This window comes from Osmerus eperlanus, chromosome 10, assembly GCF_963692335.1.
Source record: "Osmerus eperlanus chromosome 10, fOsmEpe2.1, whole genome shotgun sequence".
In the NCBI taxonomy this organism is placed as follows: Eukaryota; Metazoa; Chordata; class Actinopteri; order Osmeriformes; family Osmeridae; genus Osmerus; species Osmerus eperlanus.
In genome coordinates, this window is record NC_085027.1 from 5,601,540 (window position 1) to 5,624,627 (window position 23,088).

General features: G+C 46.4%; 2 protein-coding genes across 7 annotated transcripts in view; both read left to right on the plus strand.

Moving 5' to 3' along the window:
- The first annotated feature begins 2,572 nt into the window (after positions 1 to 2,572).
- Positions 2,573 to 9,019, plus strand: aktip (akt interacting protein). 2 transcript variants are annotated; one of them, XM_062471354.1, is made up of 10 exons: positions 2,573 to 2,995; positions 3,737 to 3,864; positions 5,317 to 5,525; positions 5,620 to 5,684; positions 5,803 to 5,903; positions 6,225 to 6,313; positions 7,197 to 7,295; positions 7,397 to 7,504; positions 7,670 to 7,730; positions 7,934 to 9,019. In XM_062471354.1, the coding sequence occupies exons 2-10, from the start codon at positions 3,817 to 3,819 to the stop codon at positions 8,039 to 8,041; spliced, it is 888 nt and encodes a 295-aa protein (XP_062327338.1). In that variant the 5' UTR covers positions 2,573 to 2,995; positions 3,737 to 3,816; the 3' UTR covers positions 8,042 to 9,019. The 2 variants fall into 2 exon arrangements, with proteins under 2 accessions (XP_062327338.1, XP_062327339.1); XM_062471355.1 differs by having other exon boundaries at positions 3,740 to 3,864.
- A 647-nt stretch (positions 9,020 to 9,666) lies between these two features.
- The window catches only part of chd9 (chromodomain helicase DNA binding protein 9), a 50,990-nt gene continuing 37,568 nt past the window's right edge, over positions 9,667 to 23,088 (plus strand). For 3 of the 5 annotated variants that reach the window (XM_062470947.1, XM_062470950.1, XM_062470949.1), the window contains exons 1-2: positions 9,667 to 9,813; positions 12,746 to 14,412. In XM_062470947.1, coding sequence (XP_062326931.1) covers positions 12,865 to 14,412 — 1,548 coding nt within the window. In that variant the 5' untranslated portion in view covers positions 9,667 to 9,813; positions 12,746 to 12,864. Of the gene's footprint in view, positions 9,814 to 9,895; positions 9,968 to 12,745; positions 14,413 to 17,634; positions 17,671 to 23,088 lie in introns of those variants that run through there. The other 2 variants (XM_062470948.1, XM_062470952.1) reach the window with 2 other exon arrangements.

A 23,088-nucleotide genomic window follows, 5' to 3' on the forward strand; every position in this document is an offset into this window, starting at 1 on the left:
CCTCCACCCCCATGCTCTGCTCTCCTCCGCATGTGTAAGCCCAGGTGATCAGGTAAAAAAGGAAGGGATGTTGTCTAGTGAGGAAAGAAGATGGTAAGGAGATTTGAACGTGTTCCATAATAAATTGACTGGACTAGATGAATTCTGGACAGTGTCTTTGACCTGCTACTGTTCACATGGAAACAAAAGATGTGCATCCAAAACTGACCTCCACAACCCTTTAGTTGGCATTGGTAAAAACACTTGTGTGATGCAATATCCACTCAAGTCCAAAACTATAATTTTGGTCTCTCTGTGTCAGTGGACATCTGTCTAGTTGTTCTGAGTTAAATTGGACATCAATACTGTCTTGCCAAGGGGAGCGACTACAACACTCTCCCTCACATGCCATGTTGGCCCATTGGTTTGTTGCGTCCCTTTCTTGGCCCTGCAGGGTTAAAACATTGACATGCCTCTCCCTTTTCCCATTTTATCAGCCGAGCCAGACAACTGCTCGTGTAAAGGTTGCAGCTTAGGAAGCTTAGCAGTTTCAGACAGTGACCTTTACTTTTATTATGAATATTTCTATTTCATTATTATTATATAGTGAAATCTATGCACATGATCAGCACAATGGATTTCTTTTTCATTAGTTGTGTAAAATGCCAGTCAGGAAGTGTAGGGTATCAGGGGTTGCTCTCCAGATTACCCTCCTCGCTGCTCTCCCTGCTGAAGGGATCTGACAATTGGAATTAATATGCGTGGGGCTTTCTCCCTTCCATTTGCTGGTTGAGGTTTGCTGGGTGACTTTATCAGCAGTAACATTATCGAGAGCTTTGCCAGGAGCTTCTTCATCATGCTCACACCCGAGCCTGCCCAACACTTGTCACTGTCAATCACAAGGTGATAATACACAGATGATTCTCTCATTTGGTTTAATAAAATCTGCAGGCTTATTTGAACTGCAGTCATTACAGCAAATAATTGCTGCATTGAGGTGTTGGCCAGGCCATAGCCTGAGGGATAAGACGAGACTATTGCTATATGAAGGATTTGAAGGAGTATTTTTTTGCCTTTTCACTCCCCAGTTGCTCATATTCCTAAAATGAATATTGCATTTGAATCCATCTCTGGCTTTTCTTATTCAAACTAACATTGTTATTACTTATTATCTGGACGCGGAGTCATCCGTCCTCACTTTTTTATGTCTGTGCTGTCATAGCAGATTTCACCGGGGGCTGCCAATTGCAATTCTTAACTGTCATTTAAACAAAATTGCAGATCTGAATCGGCTGGTTTCAAACTCTCTGGAGGAATAGACTGACAGTAGATATAAATACGGAACATACTTCACCCAGAGTTCAAATTCAGGGTCCCGCTGTAGCCTACTTTGTTTCGCAGGATGTACTGTACATATTTGCAATAAATGTTCTAGGAAAAAACAGATATACTGTATGTCTTCAAACAAACTAAAGCTAACTATATGCACATTGAGCACATCTGGGTACAAGTTAATTGAAGATCCACAATTTGAGGTGTCCTAATATGTGTATGATAAACAGGCGTGAAGTTTCCAAATTTTACAGTTAGACTTCGTGGTCCCTGACCTTTAGGGGAAAAAAAGAAAACTTGATAATAACTTGATAATCTAATTTTAAGTTATCAAATTTAGTTTAATTGTTAAAATGTAAGCTTTTCTGAAAGACCAGTGATTGATGAGACAATATTGAGGATGGAACAGGGCACCTGACCGGCATGTTGTATCAGAATAGGCACATTTGTTTGAGCTGCTAGCGGGGCTTAGAAAGAGGCATTGATCACAGAAAAACAGTGACAGTGACCTTTTAACTTGACCTTTTAATTAAAAAAATTTGTCTGAACATTTTCACCAGGAGTATGGTTGTTTAGCTTCAATAAGTGCTTTTGTAATTAAAAATGTAAATCCAATCTTCTTTCAATTAATACTGAAATGTATGTGGCTGACCATGGAAGGTCACATTAATTGACAAGAAAAAAAATGACTGAAGGTATTCAGGGACATGACTGACTTATCTCAATGTCAATGAAGGCAAGGTTGTCACAAACTTGCTTGTGTTGCTCTTTGATTTGTTTGTGTCACAAAAGTCAGTGACCTTGCATTGTTGACTGCTCCAATCAAGAAACTGGACGTTAATTACCTTTCTCAGTGGAGTATACTTGGGACAAAACAAAACACAGATGATAATAATTAAGTCAGTCATTTGTATTTGCTCTGAAACTCGGACATGCCATTTCCTCCAATTAATTCAATCAGTGATGCATTAAATTAGTTTTTCTCCAGAATTATAACCAAGCGTTTTTGTCAGGAAATCAATCAATCAACAAATATCAAGGCCACTGAAGCATGGTTCACAATAAAGCAATAATGTGAAACAAACGAAAGGCTGATGATGCATTCCCCTTAATGGACTGGAGCTGTACGAGTTTGCTCTGATAACGTTATTCCATATGACTAATAAAAAATCAACTAACATCATTAAATAACTGAGCCAGTTGGTTTCAGTATGTCTATTTATTTATTTGACTCGTATGATATAATCGACATAGTTTATAACCAGGAAATATTATTTTATATTGATCCTAGTTTATAACCCTGAAAAGAGGCTTAACCATAGACCTTTTAGTGCTTTAAAACAAGACTTGAAAAGTCAAAGAATCATACTCCAATTGGAACCGTAGGCAACGCCCATCATCATCAAGTTAGATTGAATCCTGGTGGTTCGGCATTTGTTGTTCGTAAGAGATTACTTGCTAGCCTAGCAAGCTACTAGCAATCTTCGGTAGATTCTATCTAAACAGCTGACTGATATTCAAAGAATGTTGGTGTCCCTGTAACCATATATGTTGTTTCTGACAGTGTCTATACCTAACTGATTAATCATTTATTATCAATTTGGGCTGCAGACATCTAGTCTTAACAGCTCATCAAAAAAATAAGACCTGATTTAATTTCCTGGCCGCTGCGCTGTCAAAGAAGGTAAGTTTACAGCCAGCTAGCTAACGTTAGCATAATTTAGCTTGCTAGCCATGCACTGTTTTGCCACACGACAGCTGTCTTTTTTTATTAGCAATGTTTTATTTGTCAGGCAGGGTGTTACGTTAACTTTTGTCCTAGGTACAAAGCTATACTAACGTCGGTGAGCTACTAACGTCAAGCTACCTAAGCTAGCTAGTGTATATAGCTTGATAGCTAACTTGCGCTAACTGCAGTCGTCAACACAACAGACTGGTGGTGCTAGCTAATGTCAACGTTGTTTTGCTAGTCAGCTAGGCTAGCTAGCTTATGTTACCTTGAAGCTTGCGGACTATTTGCATGGCAGTATACTTTGTCTGTGCCTAAGATGACAAGAGTAAATTTAATTTTAAATTCCACGAGATGTCTGATTTGTTTTGTGCTTTTGCAATGCTACTAGCTGAGGTAGTCTACGATTATCTGGCAGAGAAATTCTATACCATGGCCATTACTAGTTTCAAGGTTGCCAACAGGGCTCAAGTTTTATCATAAGTTTGGCGTGAGAGCGTGTGAAATGGTTAAAATGCATCTCACGGCGATCAGAGACTTGGGAGCCCTAGTTGCAAACCTTTCCAAACTAATGATTATTATGGTGTACTGTAACTGACTAGTTAACAGCCTGCTGTCAGTCAGCCTCAGGTTGCTCATTGTGTGTGTGTGTGTGTGTTTAACTTTTCCAACCATTTGTTCTCCAAATCTAACCAGCAGAAACGCCAACGGATGGCAGAGGCAACACTTGTCGTGGGCCCGACATAGACGGACACCAATTTGGACTTTGATGAGTAATGAACCTAAATCCATTTTGGAGCATGTCTACCAATCCCGGTCGTAAGGTAAAATGACACCTGTGCCATGAGAGGCTTTGTTACAACCCATTTTCACTGCTTGTTTGGAATGAGTTGTATGTCTGTGTATGGCTGTTTTAAACCTATTATCTATCTTAAGTTTCCTAGGAATCTTTTAGGACTGGAATTGTTGTACTGATGTCTAGCCTAACATTAAGGGGGTGGTGTGATTTTCATGGTCTCTTTGGGCCTTTTCAACCATTCATAGCCAGTGACGACTAGTCTTTATAGTCATCCTGATGAGAGTTATGGTTAAGTATACGACTAAGTTGAGGAAATCACAGGGGGGAGTCAGACATGTGACTGAGATGATCACATGCAGAACTGGTGTACAAGGAGCTTGTGGTATGTTCCTATCCGGAACGGCCACCAGCTATGGACCTGTTGGCAACCATGCGTGCTAGATCCCAATAGATTGGATGATTTGGCCTTAAAGGGCATAGTTTAGCTGTGGTTAAAGAAAAGCCCTTGCTTTAGTGAACAAAGTTGTGGGAATTATTCAGGTCTTACCAGCTAAGGGAAATTTTAATCAGACCTGTCAGTGGATTTGGAAACTGGTTGAGTATCGGTCTGTGCTGTGTTTACTATAACTAATCACTGCTATTCTTCATCTAACTGACAAAGCCTACCTGTTTACAGAACTGAAATGTCTGACCTCTCGATACAGAACGTTAAATAAATAGGAGCTGACTGGCTAACCTTGCGAGTAAGGCAGGTACTACCTGCCTATATGGCTGTAACCACATTCCTGGTATTTTCCACTACTCAAAAGAAGGTGTGTCACAAATGTTTTAAGCGGTGCAACGGCTCTGCAATTAGCATGGGTGTGAGTACTCCCTGCCCAGTTCTCTACGAAGAGCTACTGTATGCTCATTGTAGCCAGTAACTGCAAAACATAGTGGTACATGTTATGCTTTAAGGTCTTGCATTCCTGCCGTAGTTGCATTAGTCATATGGGGACATGCTTAGTAGTCCTGTGATGCATTCCTGGCTTCTATTCTGCTGTGAAGCATCCCATGCTGCTTTGCAGGGGCCGGCGAATAGGATGTGAAGTGTATTTTAAAGTGCTGGCTGTCCCAGGCATGATCCAACGTCTGTGAAGGGAGGAAAGAGATCCCAGACGGTCACTGGAACCTGAGAAGGCGCAGCATATGGTCGTTGCCTCGGACAGCTTCTGCTGTCTGACTAATGGTGTCTTATAGCAAGGATATCGTGAACGTGGATCACGGGTTGAGCATGACTAGGCTTAGTTTTGCATAGCCTACCTGGTTTTCCAATGAGGTTCTAAGGCATTTGCAGCTACCAGCTCGGATGTAATAGTTGAATTGTTCCTTCCCCCCCCCCCCCCCCCTTTGTAAAATCAGCAATGTTTCAGGTTTGTGTAGGACCGGCTGACGCCAAATAACAGACTTGCCTGTTGCTCTGTGTGTGACTGTTCAGAGATCTGATAGCGAGGAGCAGAGTGGTCAGGGCGAGCAGAGAGCCAGCCCCGCCCGGCCGCCCTTTGGAAAGAAGCAGCTGCCCTCCATCCCGAAGAACGCGGTCCCCATCACCAAGCCAGCCTCGCCTGCCGCCTCAGTCCAGGCAGCCAACGGCACACACGCCTCCTACGGCCCCTTCTACCTGGAGTACTCGCTGCTGGCCGAGTTGTAAGTACAGCCCCCCCCCAATCATAACGGGTGCATGACCCACATTTTCCACCATCAATGTGACTTTGCCCATGTGTTTGTCTGTGGTTTGCAGCACGCTAGTGATCAAGCAGAAACTCCCAGGAATCTATGTACAGCCATCCTACAAATCAGCACTGAGTAAGAACCTCTCCTATGTAGGCTTATACATGAGACGGAAAATGGCTTATGTCCCATAGGAATGGAAGAATAAAAGGAAAGCATTCAGATTCATTGTTCCCCTCCTCCTTATCTCCAGTGTGGTTTGGGGTCATATTCATCAGACATGGCTTGTACCAGGACGGTGTCTTCAAATTCACTGTGTACATCCCAGACAACTACCCTGACGGGGAGTGTCCTGTGAGTATGCTTTTACTCAGTTACAGTGTGTTTATAAATGGAGCTGAAGGTGTCAGCTCAGTGCTAGGAACGATTGACTGCAGAGCAGAAGGCTGCAGGTCCAAATCTCCATCTGGACATCGCTTTGAAATAAAAATATAAAATCCGCTAAATGAATACGTAATTAGATAAACATTGTTAACACTAAATACACTTGGTCTTTATTTTGTTGTCGGTTTTTGAAAGAGGTCATGCATTGAGGGGGAAACCGGACCATGGAGTTATTGTTGTCAGAGAACCTCTGTATGTTTAGAATGATGACGACTTATTTCTGTATTTCAGAGAGTTGTCTTCGACATCCCAGTGTTCCACCCCCTAGTGGACCCAGTGTCAGGAGAGCTCGACGTCAGCAGAGCCTTCAACAAGTGGAGGTCAGGCCCATATGGTTTCTAAATTTGACAGTTGGAATGCTTTGGAATGTGTTGTGAATAAAGGCAATTGAGAGATTTTCCATCAGTGAAGATGTTTCCTCCATCCCAGCACATAGCCAATGCATAGCTCATCAGAATCAGAAAGTGTTTTAATCGCCATGAAAGTTTGCACAGACAAGGAATTTACTTTGGCAGGAAGGTGCATACATTAAACATGTAGGAATCTTAAAACTTAAATACTATACTAAAGGTTCAAAATCGAACTAATACTAAGGGGTTTTATAATTAAAAAACAAAATGTATATAAAATAAAATATAAAGTAGCCATAATTTACAATATAAAAATACAAATAGTACAAAAGATACAAGTAGTGCAAATTGCAATGTGGCAAGGTGTCATTGTGCAGTTTGTTATACGCTGTACATGACAAATGTCTGCTCTGAACGCATCTTAACACAGCATCACATTGACCCTGTACTGAAGCGCAAGCAAACATACAGAGAGAAGTGAGTCGTACAGTGTCTTTCCCTGAGGTGTGGCTGTATGAGTCATGAGTTATGACCGTCATGTGTATCTCACAAAGGCCCAGTGTTTACTGTGGCTCCCACTGTGCCCTGCCGTGCTCCTGGCCTGTTTGCTCAGCTGGACACGGCCCCTGGACGCTCCCGAGGAGCTAGAGGGCCTCTGGCCCACATCAACTTTGCACATGGAAATACCTGCAGTTTCTCACCAAATGCTGTAGCACACATGGGACGGTAGTTCTGCTCTACATTGCTGTTGTTTTGAAGGGATCATCTATTTGTATTTCAAAGTTGTTGTTTTTTTTTCCTTATCAAAAATAGTTTTTTTTCTTTGAATTTATATCTCTCCGTCTTCCTGTAGACGCAATCACAACCACATCTGGCAAGTCCTGATGTACGCACGCACAGTATTCTACAAGATCAGCACCCTGGAGCCACTTAACCCAGAGGCTGCTGTGCTGTGAGTCCCTGGCTGTTCATACTTTACCCTACCATAGCACCCCCTTTGTGCCCAGGCGCTGAACTCTGGTTGTTTATTAACACTCTTGAATGTTTTCTTAGGTATGACAAAGATGTGCAGCTGTTCAAAAGCAAGGTGGTAGACAGTGTGAAACTATGCAACAGTCACCTCTTCGACCAGCCGAAGATTGACGATCCGTATGCAATAAGGTTGTTGAATGTTCCCCGTGCCTTACATCACACTGGCCACAGAGCGCTGCAAATGCATAACCCTGTAAACATGTGTGATCACAATAAGAAACTTGTAAAATGGTAAAAAAAAAAAAAAACGTGTTGGTGTGATGGTCTGTTTGGTTTTGTTGTGTTGTTTCCCAGCTTCTCACCATGGAACCCAGCTGTCCATGACGACGCAAAGGAACGAATGTTCACACACAAAGTGAGCATACAAAACAGGCGCGGCAAGTAAAAGCTTCAACACCTTTTAGACCTGGACCTGTGGGACTCCTTCCTAGACTAGGTGTCAGTTTCCCTTCTGGCTCCCAGAAGGGTTGGCTTGAGCCAGCCAGGTTTTGATTGGTTTGGATTTGTGAGCTGTTTCCATGGTGCCAGCCAGTGTGTAATGTGTCTTTGTTGCCCTAGAGACGGCCTGAAGATCACCACAAGGGCCTGCAGGTGTCAGGATTGTCCTGGGTGAAGCCAGGAACCACACAGCCCTTCAGCAAAGATGACAACCCTCCCCTAAGCTGAGCATGCAGTCCTGCCAAAGAGCCACTAGAGGGAGGCACAGAGCAGAATACCATGCCACATAATGCACCTCAGCTGATCATGCTAATTGGCTCTCTGAACCAGTTGGATGGACTCCATTTTTAACTCAACACTTGCTCAGCTTTAAAAGCATTGTAGGCATCTGCTCCGATGGCTTCAGAACTAAAGAGTATCTGTAAATGTAAAGCAACTACGACAACTGGATGTCTAGTAACACTATAGGCTGCAATGCAATCAAAGAGCTTTTTTATTTCTTTAGATCCTCGCACATACATTGGGGTTGGTTATGATACCCTTTCAATGATGGTTGAATAAGAGCCAGAGAATAAGAATCTGCATTGATGAGAGTTGGGCTGTAATGTATGTTAGGACTGGTTATTAATGGGACATTGGAATGTTTTTGGAGTCCAGAGGTTGGGTGCAAAAGTTATAATTTCTTGTTTGACCACATTTACGCGTTGTCAAATTTAATTAGACTCAATTTTTATGTTTTTACTTATTTGATTATCTAAATTTTTCTATTTACTGTGTAAACTCTTGTCTTAAATAGTTCATAATATATATATATATATGTGATGCAGAGCAGGAATTTAAGGTTTTAATTTAATTAAGCTCTTGTACTTTACTCATTTTAATTAATTTTGAATATCATAAGCCTACCCTTAATTAGTTTATTGGTGTGATCTGTAAATAATGGATGCTGTGGAAATTGCTGACCTCAAAAGGAATAATTTTCTTGCTGAAACTTGTCGGCTCTATACGCTGTGAATTCGGTAAACTTATAGGTGTTTTTTTTACTTCACATGCTGCCCTGTAGACTTTTGAACATGTGTAGGCCTACTTATTTCAACCCCCTAAAATCGAACAAAGTCGTCATCAGTTTCTAAACGGCAGTGCTGTATTGGCAATGCGTGTTTGAAGGCTTTTCTCTCTGAAGACGAATAAACAGATTTATGCATATTAAGGCCTTTCGTGTGCTTCATGTTAACAATGGAAGTTTTGGTTGACATATTTGAGCTTTACACTGTTATTTACTTCATAATGTGCCAAATGTCTGTTGTAAACTAGATTCATGAATGTGTAGCCTACCATAAAAAGGACCATACCGATTATTTGACGAGTAAGGCGTCATTATAAGCTAATATTTTCGTCTGCACTTCAACTCAAGTTCCATTACGTAAAAGTATTTGAATGGCTCCATGTATTTTATGCCAGATGTTCTTCGTAGAAACGACCAAGGTTCCACGTCAATACTAGTCTGAATGGAATGTGATGATAGGCCACCAGAGAGCGCCACATACTGACAGCTGAAAGCAGTTCTCCCACTATCTCCCTCTCCTGTCAACACAGTATCCTGAGACTCAAAGACTACAGTCATAGAAGTAAAACCTCCGCGGATTGGCTTTAGCCCTTGCGCAGCCATCTTGTGTGTCCTGACGTTAAGACTACAGTTCTTTGCTATCTATAGACGTAAATGTTTCAAGTGTAATGCTTTGAGAAAATATCAGTAAAATACATTTTATTTATAAGGAACCGGCTCGGAAATGGCCTCGAGACAATGAAACTTGGGCAAATTCTCAGCTGTCCAATCAGAAAGCAAGTAACTGATATGCAAATTGAGTCTTATCGTCGTCACGTCAGCATCGGTAGAGCCGCTGTGGTCGCCAGCAGCGGTGCAACTACATACAACTTCGCCGATATAAATCTCTCTTTATTATCTAAACTTTTCAGTCATTACATATTGGTCTAATATGGTAAGTACTTATCATTCTTTAAACAACTAATTCAACATTTTGCTTCCGAGGAGTCAGCCTAGCTGTCATTTTATGGATATAGAGACACTGACGCTCGGTCTGGCAGCCCAGCTGGTCACTACTGTGGCTGTGTGGGATTCCCAGTCGGACTCAGGCAAGTAGGCTACAAGCTAAGCGCTGTTATTCGAAAGAACACTAAAACACATGGCTTGGTTGGGTGTGTACCTTTTTTAATGTATGCACTTAATGTATCTTTCACGTTGAGGTTTAATAAAGTTGAAATTATTTTAATAAGTACAAGGGCTTCGCTTTGTCGTTGTGGTGGTCGCGAATTGACAGCGACATGCTGTTCAGATGTTGCTGTGTGAGCGTGGCAAGCATCGTTATCTTTTCTTAACGCTTATTGTGCCATTCAATTTGATTTTGTGACACGTCGATAAAACGAAACTTCGTCAATAGACAGTGTCTTTTTTGATGGTTAATTTCTCGTCAATGGCTACCCAAGCCCATCCACCTCTGCCCTCCATATTCAACCAAGGCGTCACGACACCATTCAAGGGGCTTGGAAAGTAGCGTTAGTGATGTGGGAACACGTGTGCGATTCTTGTCTTCAGCGGAACAATCTAGTAAAAAATCGTTTCCAAGTTTTTGCCAGTTTCAAGACGGACAAAGTTAAGGTTGACCGTTTCTTCTTCATCTTGCCACCTCTTAAAACGACTTGCTTGGGTAACACCAGTGGCGCTGGATTATCGCCTTCGGAGGTCAGGAGGAGTAGCAAGGCCGCACATTGCAACGAGATGACCAGGACAAGATACACGCTAGTGAGGATGCTGCTGAACTCAGAAGACTTATCTTGTCCAACGTCCCCGTTAGTTACTCTTGATGCATGGAAAAGTAATGTACACAATTCTATCAGCATGTTTCACCCGTTTAGTTTCACTTAGTTGTTTTGTTATTGATCGAAACGCAACTTAATCTAGTTCGTCAGCGTCAATTTGCAAGCAAGAAAGTAGCGCGTGGATATAGCAATTTGTATGCAAAATTATTATGACTCCTCAAGGATGCATTTACTTTATCATTAATGCATTGAGATCAGGACAGCTGAACTAAAGTTAAAAAGTTAGCCTGTGATGCTAGTTGGTTTTTATAAATTGTGTGTTTAATTTGTGTGTCTGTCCCGTTACGATTGGTCTTATCTCTGATTTTTGTTCATGGGTAATAGATCAATCATCTGGACAACGCCTTTTATATTTGTGTACATACTGTGGTGTTGAAAAAGCAAGGGTAGAGATCCATTTGTGGCCGTGCAAAGTCTTAGCTCATGATAAACAAAGAAGCTCGCTTGGGTAAGCAGGAAACCACAGAGACTAGGCTAATGCACGAGTTAGGATGGGACCTGTTGCATGTACTCTAAACTGTACGTTTTCCTGGAGTAGCCTGATTTGCTATAGTCTGAATTATTTCGGTTATTTAAAAAAAATTCTGAAAATATCCATATTCATGGTTAAGTAAATTGTGTTGTGTTTTGCACTAATCATAATCATAGCTTTCATCCCAATCCATGATGAGGTGGGCTAAAGTTTGAGGGACATTATAAGGGACATAATGGCTGTATCATGCTGTAAACTAGGGAGTTTGTTTTCATTTGGCGTTGCCATTCAACTCAATGGTCCAAGGCAAAACTGTGGAACATGCATGTTACTGTGCCAAAAACCACTTATCTCTCAGCTTTTGTTCAGCAAGAGGTTAGGTCAGAGTCACAAGAGATACTCAAAGCAAAATAGCAAAGACATGGGCACTTATACCCACATGTCAGAGCCTCATCCTCCTTTTAGAAATGTTCTTGCACTCCTCTTAACTTGAGGTCACCAAGTCAAATGGGGACAACCTTGTGCACCCTCTCTAGTCACAGAATACAAAATATGACAAACCAGCAATTATTCTTAGCTGTGAGTACAGTGCTGATAACCTGTACCGTATCGCCTGACCATTTCGCAAATGTGTCATCTCAGTCTGGGCGTTATCGTCGGGCGCAGACAAAATGCCTGTGGACATAATTGGATAGATACAACCAATCAGAGCAACAAAACAGCATGTTGGTTGTTTACAAAAATGCCTCGAGTCGCTTCTATGTACAGTTATTGTATTAAACCCGCCCCATATCAGATATACGGTTGTGATTGGCCCAGCACTTTCCTTGCCGGAGGAAAATCTGTTAGAATGGGAGGGTGTCCAGATCTGCCAGAGCATAAAGCATGAGCTCACAGATTCGTCTGGTTCCCCAGGCTAGGCCACCTGTAGCATGAGGTCTCGTCACTGATATGTCGAGTGTGTGTGTGTGTGTGCGTGTTTGTAGTGAGTCAGCAGCGCTCAGCATGTCGTGACTGACCGGGGTGTTCTGTCATCTACTGGTTTGTGGTTTAAGGCTGCCTGGCTCGGTGCCTGTTAAGATGGCATCAGCTGTCTGCACCTCCCACACGGGATGCAAGAGCAGGCAGCTTCACACGGCTGGGAGGATCAGTGGGCTCCAACAGAGGGAGGAGGCACCTGGCTGGTGGCTGGCAGTTGGCTTTGTTCAGCTGCTACTTCACCACCACACATGTAGACGAGCTACCTGCTGCCAGAAATAATTGATGGTGCCAATTATCCCATTTCAGACTGACCTAACTGGCCATTACCAGGCTTTTCTGGAAGGCTCTGGTGCTTCTAGACATTGGTTTGTTGTAGGTTGGGGTTATCAATTGCACAGTCATCCATCGGTACCTTTTTACAATACTAATGAAATAAAGATCCTGAACTGTATATACACGTGAGCACAAAATAGAAACTAGATTTGAATTAATGACCCAGAAATATCCACAACTATGAATCAGCTCAGTGTTTTGACTCTTCTCAAATCTAATTGAAAGTTCCCCTTTCCCCCCCAAAACAGGACCCTGTGTGATGGACTACCTGTAGCTCAGCAGCCTGTGTCGCTCCTCAGCACAAGCTAGGACCAAGCAGCAGTCTGAAGCAGGGGAGACAGGCACGTGTTCCACGACAGATCCCATCATGGACTTCTTTGATGACCCCAGCCTGTTTGTGGGAGGGCTGGAGGGGTTGGCTGAGGAGGGCTTCCCCCCAGGACCCTCGTTGGTGGATGAGCTGAACCTCAGCGCTGGCTTCGAACCCCTGCAGGTGGAGACTCTGGTCCCCGGAAAGCACCCCGGTATGCTCCCACCAACCCCTTCCACAGCCAGCCCACAGGCCATGCCCTATGGGCAGCAGATAGCTCACTATACTGCTATTAAGGCACAGAACCCTATGGCAATGCCTTTTCCTGGATCAGAGGGCCCAGTCGGAGGTGGTGGCATGATAGCCCAACAACATACCCAATACCATAGTGCCCCCATGAGCCAAGCTCCCCAGTCCAATGGGCTGTTCTCCAACAGCAGCCCCATGTGGGGCAACCAGGACCAGAATGGGAATCTTTACCACTCACATGCCCAGCAACAACAACAGCAACAATTGCATCATCATCATCAACAACAGCAGCAGCAACTGCAAAACCAGCAACATCACCTAAGACAGACACAGCAACACCACCCATGTCAACAAGTACCACCGCCACATCACCAACAAATGCAACAACGGCATCCACAACTCTTAAGTCAGCACCAGCAGCATTCTCTACCACAACACCACAACTTCCCCTTTCACCAGGGAAGCCTCACCCAAAGCCAGCAGTCAGTTCACCACAACCAGTTAACTATTGGGGGAGCTCATTTCCACCCCAGGCCTGTGACTAACACTGGATCTTTGCCCAAATCCTATGTGGAAACCCCCAATGCCTCTCTGGCCGGGGCTCCTCTACAGCAGCAGGGTGGATATCAAATGGCCCAGGGGGCTCAGGCCTTCCCTGGGTCAGGACAGGAGGACGCCAGCCTGTCCTTCTCCATGCAGTCCTCTTCCATGGGTCACACCCTGCCCTCCTGCTCCGTCAGCTCAGCCATTGCCTACCCTTCGTCTCAGTACTCCTCTTTCCCAGGACAAGCCAACATGCCCAACCTGAGCCAGACCTTGTCTTCAGCCCCGGTGTCCATGACCACTGCCACCACAGCCCCTCACCCTTCCTCAGTGCCTGAGCTCTCCGCTGCTGGGTGTGAGTTTTCCACAGCTCCCGGTATGGGCCAGCCTCAGGTCTCCCAGGTCAACCAGGCTGAAGAGTGTCCCTTCCGGGGCATGCGCTGCACCAGACAGACCCATGGAAACTATGACTCCTCTGAGATGTTCGGGCAAGCTATGAGCTGCTACCCCAGTGTAGCCAGCCAGCTGCCCCTGGAGCAGGCCCAGAGCTGTGGCTCCGCTGGGGCTCCAGCTACCACCAGTAATGGCTATCAGTCCCTGGAGGACAACCTTCTTCCCGTGGAGGCCCGAGGAGGGGGCTTTGAGGGCCTGGAGGCCCCTGATCTGCTGGCTGACGAGCTTCTGCCCCAGCTGGAAGCGGCCCTCAGCCAGCAGGATGGCTCCAACTGCTCCTGGACCAACGGGAGCCCGGGCAGGGGGGGAGACATGGTGGACAGGAACTCCCCAGCTATGGACCTCTATGAAGAAGAGCAGGTAAGCCAATCACAGCACACATTTGAATGAGATGTACTATGAAATTATTCTGGCCTCCCACAAGTGAACTTCTGCGCAAGTCAGGATAATTTAGTTGTTGAAGAGTTCCTCTTCAGGTCTGTCACCCTGGCAGAGAGATGTCAACACATTCCAACATAGGAAGGATGAAATCATTTCATTCTGCTAGCAGTATTTAAGATTAGAATATATAGTATTCATACTTAATCTTTGTATTTAACTATGCTACATGTTAGTCCTGTTCATTAGGATCAAATCAAACGTATATTGGAATGGCATAGAACTAAAAGCTTTCCTAAATCTGATTCAAATTATAATTTTCCTACCTCCTTTGCTTTGTCCCCTACCATTTCAATTTCAATTCCATTTGACTCCCTTTTCAAATCAACATTTGCATAGGAAAGAGGAATTAGCATCTGAAATGGAATTAGCAGTTGAAATGCATTCAGCAGATTAAGAGAAATTAGTGTTTTCTGTACTGTATAGCCCAGGGCAGCAAGCCTTTGGCAGACTTGGAGTGGGAGAGAGGAGAGCGAGCTTGAGAGCTTTGACATGCTGTCCTGCATATCGTCTGGCAGACACCAGCCACCCATGTAATGTTTAACCAGCCCTGAAAGAGCACAAGCAGGTCTGTTGGAAACCAGTATTCAGAGGTGGAGAGTAGACAGGAGTGTGGGGGTGGGGGGGAGGGGAGGTGTGTGTGTGTGTGTGTGTGGGGGGGGGGGGGGGGGCTCCTGTAAATGCTAATGATCCATCCAGCCTAGCCTCCCAGTGCTCAGACAGCAGGTAGGGCCTGATTAAGAGTGGCAGCAGTGTCTCCAGGACTTACTGTAAGCATACTTAGGGCTATATCAAGATGTGGGTCAGGCCAGCCTAGAGGCACTTGCGCACTGCATGGCTGGAGAGTGGGGGTGGTTGCTGCTGTTGTGGTTGCTATCGCAGATTTGCGTGCGTGCGTGTGAGTACGCGTCAGTGAAAGGGAGAGTGGAAGGATAGAGGGGGAGAGAGAGAGAGAGAGAGAGAGGGGGGGGGGAGAAGAGAGAGAGAGAGAGATAGGGAGGAAGGAAGGACTGGAGAGCGAGTGCATTAGCTGGATCTGACAGGCTGGAGGCGGTTGGAGGAGCTGAGCTGACCAGTAGCGTAGCAGCATCTGCAGACCTCCCTGGCCCCCCAGTGACGTAGACCAGAGCCTCAGAAGCCTTGACCACCATCCAGCCTGTCAGTCTTCCTGCTCCAGGGCCCACTGCTCACACAGGAGACTCTGTACTGGTCAACACACACACGCACACGCACACGCACACTCTGCTAGCAACAACTAACAAGGCCCACTGAGATCAGTATTGAGTACCCCCTACCTGCTCAGTGTTGTGCTCTAATGACACACAGGCTGGAACATCCTGTCTCTACAGCACACCACCGTGTAGGTTTTTTGGGTTGTTGTCGCTTTTATTTATTTGCCAAGCCACACCCACTACAGAATGATGCGATCGGAAGGATCCCACTTGCCTATCCCCAGATGTTTGTAATTGAAACGGAGGAACGCTGAACACGAACGGTCGAACAAACGCCCCACCCCACCCCTTGTCTGTGTCAACATCCTGCCTTGTGTTGTTGCTTATGGGCAGACCTCGCTATTCATGTGCACTGGTGTGTGAAGAGCTGACAGCTAGTGTGCTTGCTGAGCAGACAGGGCCACATCATTGGACACTGCCCACTCACACTCTCCTGCAGTGCATGGGGCTAATTAGGACTTCCGACTGTTAACGATGGGTGGATTGCCAGACTCGAGCCGATTCTCAAAGCCTCACGATCAATATTGTTTTGCTGTGGTCCTCATATCCAGGGACAAGAAGATCGCAATTTGTGGTAGACCTACAGCGTTGCAAGGTGCTTACAGCAAAGTTTAGTTCCACAGTTTGACATACCCATTTATCTTTTCAGTCATACTCACTGAAATCTCTTACTGAAATCTCCATTTCAAAGAGGCCTAGCCTATATTGAAATGCCTTTTTCTACCAATCATGTCATATATTACAATGTTGTTCTTACTCCTTGCACACTGTCGCAAAGATGGAGCGAGCGATGTGTGTTGTGGAGAATTAGAGATGGCCCTTCCTGTCCAAGCCGTGTCCCACAGTGCTTTGCTGTGACACGGGCTGCTACTGCACACACTTGCAGACAGGCTGACTTCTTTCAACAGAGACGCTTTGTTCAGAATTGTGAAGCCAAGCGATTCTTAACACTTGGGGACAGCATAACTGAAAACACTGCTTCGTTAAAATAATTTCACTTCCCACCAAATAATTAGCATTTTAAATAAATGTTAATTATATATGATGCCCAGCCTACTTTTAACCCATTTCCAAGATGAGTTTGAAATAGTGGGCCTTTTGGTCGACACACTTTGCATGAGGAGCAGTCTGTTTGACCAGGCCTACTATAAACTACATTAATTAATACGAAAGAGCCATCATAATATAATGGGCTCCTAACACCATGTGCTGCCACAGACTGTCTAGACTCGCACCAGGATTGGAGGAACACGTGATCATGTGACGCAGCCGGAGCCCAGACGCTGATGGCTGAATAAGCTGATGTGCTGTACTGCAGGTGCCTCCTGCCTGTACTGCTGGTTTAGTCTCGAACTCCCCCATCCTCTCCTCCCCTTCCCTCTCTACCGCTCCGCTGGTGGGGCGTGGGCCGAGGGGTGCATGTTTGTGAAGCCCGGGGTGTCTGTGGGCCCCCACTGAATCGCTGTCTTTGTTGCTTCCTGACCTTCCCCAGCGAGGTTTATATAACTCTCAGCCAGGCCGTGCCGCAGCCAGCCCTGAAACCTGACACCATGTCACTCTGCTGTGGGGGAGGGCCCCCCCTCCCCACCGCTGGGAAACCTGCCCTCTGTGTGGCCGCAAGATGATAGGCTGTCTCTCACACTCACACACATACACCCTCTCCCCCTCCCTCCCTCCCTCCTCTCTCGCTCTCTCGTGTGCTCCCAGCCTGTATCCGGCCTCATCTGCCTGTCAGTGTTGGAGGCTTGCCAGAAGGGGGCGGGGACAGCGCGGGTCAGAGGTGAAGAGGAAGCTTTTTAAAGCAAGCAGTCTTGGTTACTGGCGGAAGGGGAGGGCTGCATAAAGGAGGGGGGTGGGGGGGGGGTGGTTGTAAGAGAGGGAGGGGTGAGTTGTACTTGGATTCAGACTGTGAGGAGCATGTGGGAACCCTTCCAGCCCAAACTGCACAGTAGGTCTGAACAAAAAGCATTATTTTTTTGTTCTGCTTTTTCCCCCTTCTCTATCTTTCTCCTTCGCTCTGTCTTTGTCTCGTCCGTTCACAAGGGATCAAGTTGCTGTGACTTTTTGGGCCGAAGGTTGGTGGGGGGGGGTGCCTCTGGGAGCGTGTGTCCGCAGGCCTGTCGAGCGGTCAACGCAGAGTTTTGTGTGACTGGAATGCGAGGCTTTACGTTGGTGACTCGGGTGACCTCCGTGAGCCCCTGTCAAGTTAACCTCTTGCAGACAAGAGCAAACTCAAGCCACTGGCCAGCTGAAGATCGGGTCTCTGGGGACAATGGAGTGACTGGAGTGGGAGGGAATATTTAATACAGGGCTGTCAATGAGAGGTTCCGTGCCTGCTCAGAATAATCATGGGATGTAAAAGAGGAGGAGGAGGGAAAAAAAATGACATTGTGCTTGCTTCATTTGTTTATAGTTGATACAGCGGTTATTGTGCTCAAATTTGTTGGTTAGTGTTCAGTGTTTGCTTTGTCCGTAAAATGGCAGTTAGGCGATCGGGTGAGTTACTGATTTGTGTAAGTCACTATGTGGCCGAGGAAACAGGTTTCTCAGGTAATTCGGTAGTAGTTAGGGAGAGTTACCAACTTTGCTGGTTTCCATGGCAGCCAGTCAGGCGAGAGTTTGTGGAGAGTTTGTTTACGAAGATATAACTTCATTTCACAATATTCAAATTCGGTGAAAAAAAGGACAAACCAATAAATAAATCAGGAATAAAGTTCATTTGGAAACTTTGCAGTACCTGTTATACCACAGTTACCATCACTGTGAAATGATTTTCCAGCAAATCAACTGAAGTTAATGTTTTAACGTCTTAGAGGACTTGCAATACGGAAAGAAACATGCTAATTGCTTTCCCAGAAATGATTTCCTAATTCAGTCAGCTGATGGTTGAAATTACTCTACACTGCTCGGCATTAGAAGATTGTAACAGCTTGTTGCGGGTTATAATGACCAGGGCTATCTCACGCAATACTTACTTTATTTCACCATCACCTTGACAGACTGTCTCTTCTATGAGAGACTGCATGTGTCTTTCATGCTGTCATCGTGTAGCCTGAGGTGACTTGCTCCCATGCATAGCCAGTGGAGGAAAGGTGGGGGTGGTGGGGGTTAAAGATGGAGAGCGGAGAGACATCAAAGTTTTATGCAAATTATCGTGACAACCAATCAGGAGAATGAATATTGGCTTCCTAATTTCTGCAACAATGTTCTTGTGCTCCCACTCCCAGCAAGCAAACACTCACCGCCAAGCATTACATTATTATGACATAGGCCTAATTATGATTTGTTATGAATTGTTATAATTATTTGAATAATAATATATATATATTAGTCCGTCACATTGCCCATGCCTAGCCTCAGTGTAGCCTAATTATTTGAACAAATTCCTAATCGTGTGTTGTCTTGTTGCCATTTGCACTATATCACAAATAGCACTGGCCCATGCAAACATGGTCGCTCCAAACATTCCCGTCTTCCTCCTTCAACACACAGCTTCTCCTCGTGCGTGACGAGAATGTCGCCTGCTAAACGGAAACGCATTCACATGCGTTGTTTTTTAAATTTTTATCGAGCTATTGTCTCCCGTCAGCCCGTGCTCGCCTGGCGCTGAGGGAAACAGACGGCCGCCTCTTGTTCCTGGGACGAGCGCGTGTTCACATTCCTGTGCAGGTCTCTCCGCGGCACTGCTGGACGTGGGCGTCCTCTTGTGACCCTGTCATTTCCCTGTCACCACCCACCACGGCTCCCAACGCTCCCACAGATCCTGTCTCGGAGCTGCCTACGTGGCTGTGCCGCTGATGCGTGACACAGCCGGCGTGACACAGCCGTCACCCAAGCAGGCCAGCTACCGGCTGACTGCATACAACAACGGTTGGCGAACGAGAGTTATGGGATGGCATGTATTTTTTATTTTTTGGGGGTTTGACCTCGACTCCTGACTCAAAGTTGTCCAGACTTCATAGTATGGGAAGACTTCCTAGATGTTCTCAGGGTCCTCAAATAGAATGGACCATGATCTACCATGCAAGTAGAACCACAGTAACTCTTGTTACTTGTCACTAATCGTTTGCCTGTGTGCCGTCACGATATAATTTATGTTCCAACATTCCGTCCATCCATCGTCAGTGTGGGATGTTGTAAATCGATTGTCAAATCAATTTTAAGCTATCAAATGCACGCACAGTCTCTAACCAAGATGTGTCTACACACACAATGGTCTCTTCCCCACTATGTAGCACAGCTCCGTGTGTTTGTGTCACGTTGTCTGGTGAGCCAGGCTAAGTAGTAGTGATGGAGGCCAATTTCTGACTGTCCTCAGCCTCCCTTCCTGCTCCTGTTTACAATGAGCATGCCTACTGTTTGTTTTTGTGTGTGTGTGTGTGTGTGTAGTGGCTCAGCCCCCCATAGTCTTCTCACAGGCACCTGTCTCCTGTTCTGGAGGAAGTGGAAATTAGAGCAGAAAAAAGCCTGACTTCAACGCCCCCCCGCCCCCCCCCAGGCTATCCAGCGTGCTCTGCACTTTCTCTCATTGTTGCTTTTCTCCTTCTCTTTCCTTCTCTTTCTCTCTCTCTCACACCCCTGTGTGGGGTGGGTCTGTGTGTCTGTGCATGTTCTCTTTTTTTGCAATGCTTCAATAATGAAGGAGCTGTAAAGGTCTGGCAGAAAGCCCCCTGCCGCTCACCCCCCCCCCCCCCCCCCTCCCCGGTGGCTTACGCTGCAGCCCCACAGGAAACCCCCACCCAGGGTCTGACTGTGCACGTAGAAAATGGCGTCATCCATGTGCGCACCCGTACAGTTCATCCTCTGTGCAGCAGTTCGGCTTGACAACACCGCCTTGTCTCGGTTGTGACATGCTATCTCTGTCCCTGTTTCAGCACAATCTCAAAAAGGGTACGGTTGGACCCACCTCCCCTTTGCTCATTGGCCATTGATTCAGATTGACACAAAGCCAGGCCTATACCCTGCTAAGGACAACATTCCTTAGTAGGCTAACCTCTGAAGCTAGGCCAGGCCTATATACTGCAGTGCCTAATGGGATAATGAGTATCCTTAGCTAGCCAGACCTGCTACTTTAGACCACATGGCCCACAGCGGCATGCGCTCACAGGCAGCACAGAGCGTGGCCTTGCACATTAGGCCACAGAGCGTTACTCAGGGTTTCTCATTTACGTACCAGCCTCCTGTTTATTTGCCCTCTGACCTCCTGGTGTTTTTTTTGCATAGCGCGGCTGAATCTCTTTAAACCTAATGACTGAAAATCATCTCCAATGACCACAGATTGACCTCTTCCCTCTCCGCCACCACCCTGCTGTCCAATGGGTTCTCTGACGTGACCAGATGCACCCTCCTTTCCCTCTCGGTCATAACCATAACCCTTCTCTGCCCCCGCTGAAATGGAATGGCCCGCGATGCTGCTCTTCATTAAATGGAGTTAATTAGCAGAATGACTAATGGCGAGCCGTTATTAAACATGCGTCACAGGAAAGATATTTTGAGGTGTGTTGGGGCCCCCTGCAGTGAAGACACATTTACTGTAGCAGCCACAGCTATCCTTCTAGCTCCAAAATGCTAATGGTTGCATCGGAGCGGAATTAACATGCCAAGCTGTGTGCCCTGGCCCGGCCAGAGAGCTTTCTAGCTGATTACTATAAATATCTCTAGACTGAGATGCGCGCACACGCGCACATGCAGTGCTAGCACCCTCCTGTGTACGTGTGCAGTGGTAAACACGGTCCGTCCCCCCCCATTGTGGTTGTCAGCAGCACGTGACAACATCTTGTCAGAGTTCGCTCTTTTCCTTTGTTTAGCGATGCAGCCCGGAACCTCCCCCAGAACCTGTATGTCATCTCCGTCAGCCCTCCCCCTAGCTCACCTCCGAGTGCCACGGCCCAGCCTACAATGAGACATGCTGGCTAGACCTGTCCTCCGTCTGCCCCCGGGTCAGAGCGGGGCTGGTGGGCAGCGTAGTAGTAGCGAGTCACACGTCTGGATACACCCCCCCCCCCCCCCCCCTCCTCTGAAGCATCATTACTGCCTGATGCTCTTTTTAATGGGTTCAGGAAGCATTGCTGTGCATCATGTCCCCTTTCATTTATCAGTCTCCCCCACACCCCACCCACCCCCCTCCACCCTTACTGCCGGGGGCCTAATTAGCAGGGCCTAATCTTTTTTCCCCCCGGCTTGACAGCATAATCTATATTCCATTATCCAGGCCATAGGTTTGGGCTCTGGTTATGGTTGGGAGGGTGAGCGCTACACTGTTTTTGCACACAGGGCCGCATCGCACCATTCTTGGAAGCGGCACGCTTTCCAAAATCATTTTTAAGGAAGAAGGTGTGAACGGGGTTAGACCTACGCCACATCTGAACTGCCCGAGAAGAGAAGGACCCCACGTGTGTGAGGGCGCTGCTGTTTGAGAGTACGACTGGACCCCTTCCTGCTTTGTAGTCAGGTTTTTTTTTGTTGTTTTTTTTTGTCTAGCGTTGCTCGCTGGCTCTGTTTGCTCACAAGGTACACCGTGTCCACATCCTCGCTCTCTGACTCGTGCTTCAAACCGAAAAGCTGGAATTGCGGATGCTGGAGCAAGATGCTAGTTGGCTACGGACCTTGACGAACCGGCGCTTTTAAAAAGCGCCCTCCAGCTGGGCAGCTGACGGTGTGGTGTCTGCCTGTGTGCTCTACATCGCCCTAATGGTGCGTTAGTGGCTAGTCTCTCAGACTCGCTGTGGCAGATATGAGAGTGGCACACTAATACAGTGATGTGATGAGGTCATAATGGAGAACTCGGAGACTGCCACCTGTGCCTCGGTCTCCGTGTGCCTCTGCCTCTCGTTCATTCTCCCTCTCTTTCATTCTCGCTCAGCGCAGGTTCCTTCTCACTCAGCATTTGCGCGTCTCGCTCCCACTCACCCCCTTGCTCGCTTCCGCCCCCCCCCCCCCCCCCCCCCCCCCCCCCCCCCCCTAGCGGGGGAGACCACTCCCCCTCGCACAGATCTGCTCGGCCCAATTTGCATTTTAACTGTTGGGTTGCCAAGGAGTCACGGCTCGCCGGGCCATGTGACCACTGGAGCGTGTGTGTGCGTGCGCTGACTGTCCCCCTGTTGTCTCGCTGGCTTTCACGCACACACACACACACATCTCCTAACCACGGGAACAATATCGTGCGAGAGCCACACGCATCTAAAGAGCCTTTCTGTGTGTGGTTCTATGTGGGTGGGATTGAAGCTCCTCTCTGTACCTGTCCCTCTTGTCTGGCTCTGTCTCACTCTCTTTCTCTCACTGAATGGGCTGTGTCCCATTATGGAGAGGCTAGGGCCCATTTTGAAAGGATGAAAGGATGCCGGTCGCATCGTGGCCCGTCACGGCC

What these genes read in the sequence shown, in the direction of transcription:
- aktip (XM_062471354.1), top strand. Translation starts at nt 3,817, where the DNA reads ATGAACCTAAATCCATTTTGGAGCATGTCTACCAATCCCGGTCGTAAG. An exon ending in AACCCAGAGGCTGCTGTGCT is followed by an intron (nt 7,296 to 7,396) that starts GTGAGTCCCTGG and finishes ATGTTTTCTTAG; the next exon opens with GTATGACAAAGATGTGCAGC. An exon ending in AACGAATGTTCACACACAAA is followed by an intron (nt 7,731 to 7,933) that starts GTGAGCATACAA and finishes TTGTTGCCCTAG; the next exon opens with AGACGGCCTGAAGATCACCA.